The following is a 7,031-nucleotide window of genomic DNA, read 5'->3' as shown; positions in this document are numbered from 1 at the left end:
ATCCCAGGGGCTGGCGCCCTAGCTCAGATGGCCACAGCGCCCCCCCCCCCAATTGCTCAGATGCTCCTTGTCGGGCTCCCGGCCTCTGGTTCTCTCTCCCCCATCTGCTCAGTTGCAGCTGGAGGGATATTTTTAAAATGCAAATCTGGCCAAGTCACTCACCTCTTTAAAATTCTTCAGTGGCTTCCCATTTCCCACAGGATGAAATGAAAACTCCTTAACATTTTTAAAAAATCCTTGCAATCTGACTGCCTGTAACTCTCTATTCTCACCTGTTTCTCACCACTCTCCTCACTAAACTCTGANCTGTGATGAGGTAAGGCTTCTACAAAGCCCTGCAAAATCCAGCTCATTAATTTTGTGTTTCTTATGCTTAACTTCAGCCTTGCTAACATGGTGCCAAAAAGCAATCCACCTGAAACAGTCTCTCCAGCTGTTGTCGCATATGCCACTAGCATATTGGGATAGCGCAGCGGTCCAGAAAAAAAGAGGCTGGATTCATGCTGTGGACTGCATCATTTTTTGCACTCTCATATTCTTCTGGCTGGTTTTTCATTTGTCTTCAACTTTTTATATTCTTAGGATAGACTTTTAATAAGGCAGGACCAACAAGTCCCTTTGGGAGAGATACATAATAACATCACCCTTTTTAAAAAAATTTTTTTTTATTTGAGACAGAGTGAGCGAGAGTGAGCACAAGCAGGGGGAGGGGCTGAGCAGGGAGTTCAACGTGGGGCTCAGTCCCAGGACCCTGGGATCATGGCCTGAACCGAAGGCAGACACTTAACCAACTAAGCCACCCAGGTGCCCCAATAGCACCTTCCTTGATTGGACCCAAACACATCAGCGCTACATAGGGACTCTGGACTGGAGTTCAAGTGCTGGTTCTATCACTACTTGGCTATTTGATTTTAGCAGCTAATTTGCATTTTCTAGACCTCTGTTTCCTTGTTTGTAAATAGAGGGCACTGGAGTGAATAATGCCAACAGTTGTTTTAGGCCAAATAGTCTATTAATTCATTCATATGAAGCCTCTTACCAGAAACGCTAATCCTTTTTTGTATCCTTTCCCCCCAGAACTGAATAGAGAATCATTTCTGAAGGTGAACTAAAAATGAGTCCCCCATTCTCTTAAAAAGAGAATTGAATACTTTTTGATATTCAACCTAGCAACAGTCCCAGATGGGATAAAACTGTCTGATCTGCATGGCAAATTCTACACAAAAAACGAAGGCACAAAATTCAAGAAAGGGAAATGTCAGCATTGAGGTAGTTGTGAACGTGAAGTTCACATCCGTCCGTGTAGACCTCTGAGCACTTAGAAATGTACCTGCAGGTCAAACCTCAGTTGTAGGATCACCGTTCTAGTTCTGCAATTTTAGTAAATTTGACACTTCTAATTCAAAAAGAAGCACTCGAGTTTCTATCACTGAGGTGATCGGAGTTCTCAGCTTCATACTTCTTAGAAAGGATTTCTCATCATTTTTATGTGCATCACTCTCTCTCTCTTTTTAAATCTCTCTTCTGACAGTATAAACGGACAGCTCTTCACAGAGCATGCTTAGAAGGACATTTGGCAATTGCGGAGAAGTTAATGGAAGCTGGAGCCCAGATCGAATTCCGTGATATGGTAAATATATTTCTTTGTTTGGAAATGAGCCAAAATAAGTAGACTATATGAAGCTTGAGAAAACCTACGATGAAAAATGGGGCTGATTGGATTGAAAATTGATCTGAGAGAACTAGGTGAAAGCTCATTTCTCCATACAAAGGGAAGTTAGGAGATGGGGCTAGGTCATGTGGAAAGTATTTTCCATACATACTGAAGAGGAGAGGAGTGTTTCAGGGAAAAGAAGGAAGTGAAGGCTGCAATTCAATATCCTCATCAGAGAGTTGGGTCAGTATCAAGTCAGTAGCATTACTGAGAAATAATACACTCAGCACTTACCTCTTAGCATCCCTGTCCTTCCATTACACACGGCAGTCTGCTCGTGGCCCCTTGGCTGCTAGCGATGTGTCAGAATTCTCTAGCTGTACACCTTATATGATAGATGCCATCAGTGAGATCAGGGGCTAAACTGCATGTGGAATGAACTGCATCTATGGAAAGTAGCTGCTATTCAGGCCTCAATAATTCAACTTCTGTGAGTTCTATAAAGACCAGCATACAGCATATTTTATGGACTGAAAATTGAACTGGGAAAATGCTTTATTTATTTAAATGCGGCTCAATTTGACTTTATAGCAAAGCAGAAGAGGGATATTAAAAAAGTCCAAAGAATTTGAACAAAATTGAACCCTGAAGACAAACACACAGGAAAGCAATAAAAAAAACAAAACAAAGTTTGCATGAAAAAGACACTAACAATTCATGAGTGTATGATTTGGAAGGCCAGGAGTATGTCAGAGTGTGGAAGAGGGGATCTCCTAAGAGCCAGGGAAATGTGCAGTGACCACGAGTGTGGACACTTGAGGGACAGAGGCTGTGCCGGCACAAATGATGGCAGAGAACCAGCAAGAGATGGGCAAAAAACAACAGGGACACAGGAAGAGGGGCAGATCCAGATTAAAATCTCTTGGAAGGGACAACTTTTATTCTGCCAGAATTTTAGAAAGCATTTGTCTAGAACTTCTGAGTATATTTGGCAAAAGTGGCTTAAAGTTCCAGGCAGATGTGGGTTTGAATATCTAGTCTGATACTTACTAGCTGTGCTTCCTTGGGCAAGAAACTCTCCAAAATAGGAGACCTGTTTTTCTCATCTGCAAAACGAGTGTAGTCTCCCCTACCACATAATGTTGCTAGGAGGACCAATCGATCGAAAGTGTGTAGCACCTTGTCGGCATGCTGAAATTCTCAATAAATTGTAGTTCTCAATAAATTGTAGTTCTTAGTCATTGCAGTTGTAGTCCGGAGGCCGACAGCCCACTGCTGCCATGGATGTCCTAGCAAATCGTGTTCCCGGGCCTCAGAAACCAAGTACTAACTCCTCTTGGCCAGTTCTTCACGTTAAATCATGTCCTTTTACCTTCTGGTATAGCTTGAATCCACAGCCCTTCACTGGGCAAGCCGTGGAGGAAACCTGGATGTCTTAAAATTGCTATTGAATAAAGGAGCAAAAATCAGTGCTCGGGATAAGGTATTTCTCCCTTTCTCTCTTCTCCCCTTCTTCCCTCCTCCCCTGCTTCCTCTCCTCTTTTCCTCCGCCTCCTCCTCCCCTCCACCCTCCTCTCCCAAAGCCACCCCGNCACCCTCCTCTCCCATTTGAGCTCATGCTGTGTGGGGCACCATAGTGGCCACATGTCCCCCTCGCACATGCCTTGGGGTCTGGGACAGTCTCTGTCCCCGAGCCCCACAAATCAGTTGCATTCTTAAATTTCCCAGTTGCTCAGCACAGCGCTGCACGTGGCCGTGAGGACCGGCCACTACGAGTGCGCAGAGCACCTCATCGCTTGTGAGGCCGACCTCAACGCCAAAGACCGAGTGAGTACCTGGGCAAAGTTCCACCTCCCGCAGCTCCAGCCCTCATTCATCTGGAATCACTCCCAAGCCCGGGCTCTTGTGGGACGCACTTCCAGGCCTCAGGCCCCACTTTAGCCTGTGGTCTTGGCTTCTCTAGGAAGGAGATACCCCTCTGCATGACGCCGTGAGGCTGAACCGTTACAAGATGATCAGACTCCTGATTATGTATGGGGCTGACCTCAACATCAAGAATTGCGTAAGTAACCAAAACAAACAGCCCCTGCTTGTGGGCTTTCTGATTCACAAAAGCATATCTCCTGTACTTCACAATGGTCCTATAGTGGTAGGATTTCAAGGTTGTGGGTGGTCTTGTGATGCTAGTCCTTGGCAAGGACTCCTATCACCTGGTCAGAGATGGGTGGAGCCATCATGACTGCGATGGCTTCAGTGCCAGCATAGTGTCTGGTGATTCTTTTAAGATTTGGTCTCGAAAATACGAGATGGTCAAAATTGCTCACCTTCACAAACCCAAGCACAATCTTCCCTGGCCACCCCTGGCTGAGCAAGGCCTGGGGTTTTCAGGAATAAAGACAGGCATCCTTCCTGCAGTGATAACATTCCACAGAGGTCAGTGGGGCCAAGAGCCAATGAACTGAAATTAATCAATATCGAATCCGAGGAATTCTGAGTAGTCCTCCCCTCCTTACAACAGCAGGACATGCTACCACTTTCTTCCAGGGCTAGCCATGCTTTTGCCTATATTTTTGAGATAATTTCTATCCATTCTCCATTTTGGTTTATCTGCATATCCCTCAAAATAATTTCCTATATTTAGGCCCTGAAAATGCTTGTCCCTTCTACAAGTATGTGTTAATTTAGCTTCATCTGCAAGCCAGGGAAGAGAGCCAACTTTTCCTCATGGTCCCAATTCCCAAACATCATCTAATATAAGCTTTAAAAATATTGCTGGAAGGAATGGATATAAATTCCCAAAGAAATAATTTGAAAGATTTGGTAGAAAATCACTTTACAAAGAAGGAAAAGAAAACCCCAGTCCTCTTCTGTTGTGAATAATTTCTTCCCCTTATTGTGTTACTATGAAACTGAGAGGAATATTTTATCATAAAAACCCCCACAAAACTGTCTTGGTGATAGGAACAAAGGATAGAAGCAATAAATAGAGGCTGCCTGGATGGGAAAGTGTTAATAGTAGGTCCCCACATCCTGCATATTGGGATTGGTCTTGTCTAACAATTTAAATTAGCAGAAAAAGAGTAGATTTAATGAAATCTCCAAAACTGCAGAAAATATGACAATTGTTTTCAGGCAGTGAGACATTACCAGCAGAGAGAAATAGCATACAGATTTGGGGAGCCTATGTAAGTAGCCAGAAAATCAGGAGATAAATTCTAATAGAGAGAAGTTGAAGGAATTCATGGAAGAATAGCCCAAAATATACCAAGAGGGCTCATGTCTTTGAATTATCAGTTAGACCCCAGCATAAGGGTCCTGGAACTATTAATGTCATGGATCTGATGGCTGGATATTCCCCAAAAGACCATTAAACCATTGGACACCATCTTGAAGGGAACTGGAAACAATACACAGTACATTATTCTACTGTTGTCCAAAGGTCTGTCATCATGTGTACTGATGAGCGTTTCTTGAGGAATATGCTACAGAGGTGGGAACTTCTAAAATGAAGGTTACAGGGCCACTAATTCAAATAAGCACAGGGGCCAGGCAGATCACCTAAATTATGTAAACGGTCGCCACGGGAGTCTGTACACATAACTTTTAAGGGTGGTGGCTCTTCCCCAACCCAGTCCATTGTTGCTCTGTGAAGCCACAGGTATCATGCTGGCCAACTCTTCTGATTTTTTCAGAGTTCACAAATTCAGTTGGGAAATCTCCTAATTTCCAACTGTTGCCAATTAATTCCAACTTTTAAAAAAATCTAAGCTGTGTTTGGGCCCAAACAAAACAGGTCTCTAGACTGATTTGCATCTCAAAGCTGCCAGTTCTCAGTCTCTGAGTTAAAGAGACTTCCAAATGATTAGGGGTGGAAAAATTTAAGATCTCTCATATTTAAAGACAAGAATTGAGAGGTGACATGGTATTAAAATTGTAAATGTCTTGAGACCTATGCATAAGGGGAAAAGCATTTTGGTCTCAAAAATTATTTACACATCGTTGATGTCTCCTCCAAGAAAAAGGAAACTTTCCAGGAGATCCCAGTGTGAAAACCCCACCCCTCAGAGCAGTAATAGTTCTGCACAGCACCTGAGGACTTCAGCCAAGGCGTCCACACAGCTCGTTTACCAACAGGTTTTATCAATCAGGAATCATTTTCCAAATTGATAGGAACTGCTTCTTGACCACTATCTCCCCACGCCCCTTCTGCAGGATACCTGAGATGTATTGAGGCGTTTTTTGAATTTCAAAATGACTTGGCATGCTCTTGCCATTTACTGTCTAGGGACTANTGGTTTTTTTTTTTTTTTTTTTTTTTTTTTTTTTTACCAATACCTGGGACAGTCCCACAGAGCACGGCGGGGGGCGGGGGGCAAAAATATTGCTAATCTGAAATGCCAAAAGCATTCCTGTGAGAAACAGTGAAGGGCTGATTTGAATATAAACTGCGAATCACTTATAGTGGAAAGCATAAAACAGTTCAATAACATACACCTACCCACTACCTCATTATACACACACACACACACACACACACACACACACACAGGATGTGTGGGATTTATAGATGCCTCCCAGGTGGAAGTCACATTTCCTCCCGTATTTTGATTAGGCTGGGAAGACCCCCATGGATCTGGTGCTGCACTGGCAGAATGGAACCAAAGCAATATTTGACAGCCTCAAGGAGAACTCCTACAAAACCTCTCGCATAGCCTCCTTCTGAGGGAAGCCATGCCACTCGCACCCGTTGTTCTCCACCGGCATTTTGCAGGCACGGCTCCAAAGTAGAGGAACGAGTCCTAACAGCCAGCTCCTACCCCCCGGTTGTAAGGCTGCACCTAATGAAGTTCTGAGAAAGCACAGGGATGTAGGTACGGGCGTTTCCCTTAGAGAAACTCACTCTATTTATTTTTATTTATTCCTGTTTATTTATTTATTTATTTCCTTGGATGCCCCTGGTATTCGGATCCTTCATGATGATCCATTTGATGAGCAAAGCTTAATTTGTATATAACACTTCCGAGCCCTCCTCTAGATTGTTCTTAAACCATGTTCACAAGCAGTGCTGTTGGTGCCTACTCGTGCACCTCGTTGGTGGAAGATATTTCAAGGTGTTTTTAAAGGACAAGGGTGATTATCACAGCCCTCTTTTCTCCTGAGTTTTTAATGCTGAAGTTTGGGGCAGTGGGAGGCACATAGCGACAGGAGAGGAAACTGTAGAATGAAAGGATTCTCTGAGAAGGACAGTAAAGCCAAGCCGTCTGACGCCTGGGCCTGGTATTTCTTACCAAGTCACATGTTGTACCAAGGTGAAGAGAATGTCATGAGTGTAAGTGGCGTGTCGTGGCAGGTGCGGGCCGCTGGGCCATGCAGAAGT

At 43.9% G+C, this 7,031-nt stretch overlaps 1 protein-coding gene across 1 annotated transcript; it reads left to right on the top strand.

Annotated features, from left to right (window-relative positions):
- The first annotated feature begins 312 nt into the window (after window positions 1–312).
- LOC117800900 (ankyrin repeat domain-containing protein 1-like) lies at window positions 313–7,025 on the top strand. The gene is made up of 6 exons (XM_034653446.1): window positions 313–316; window positions 1,532–1,630; window positions 3,039–3,137; window positions 3,383–3,481; window positions 3,618–3,716; window positions 6,267–7,025. The coding sequence occupies exons 2-6, from the start codon at window positions 1,595–1,597 to the stop codon at window positions 6,375–6,377; spliced, it is 444 nt and encodes a 147-aa protein (XP_034509337.1). The 5' UTR covers window positions 313–316; window positions 1,532–1,594; the 3' UTR covers window positions 6,378–7,025.
- The last annotated feature ends 6 nt before the right edge of the window (window positions 7,026–7,031 follow it).

The sequence above is a fragment of the Ailuropoda melanoleuca genome, unplaced genomic scaffold (genome assembly GCF_002007445.2).
Source record: "Ailuropoda melanoleuca isolate Jingjing unplaced genomic scaffold, ASM200744v2 unplaced-scaffold8824, whole genome shotgun sequence".
NCBI classification, from domain to species: Eukaryota; Metazoa; Chordata; class Mammalia; order Carnivora; family Ursidae; genus Ailuropoda; species Ailuropoda melanoleuca.
The sequence above is the reverse complement of the archived record's forward strand: the minus strand, read 5'-3'. Positions and strand labels throughout refer to the sequence as shown.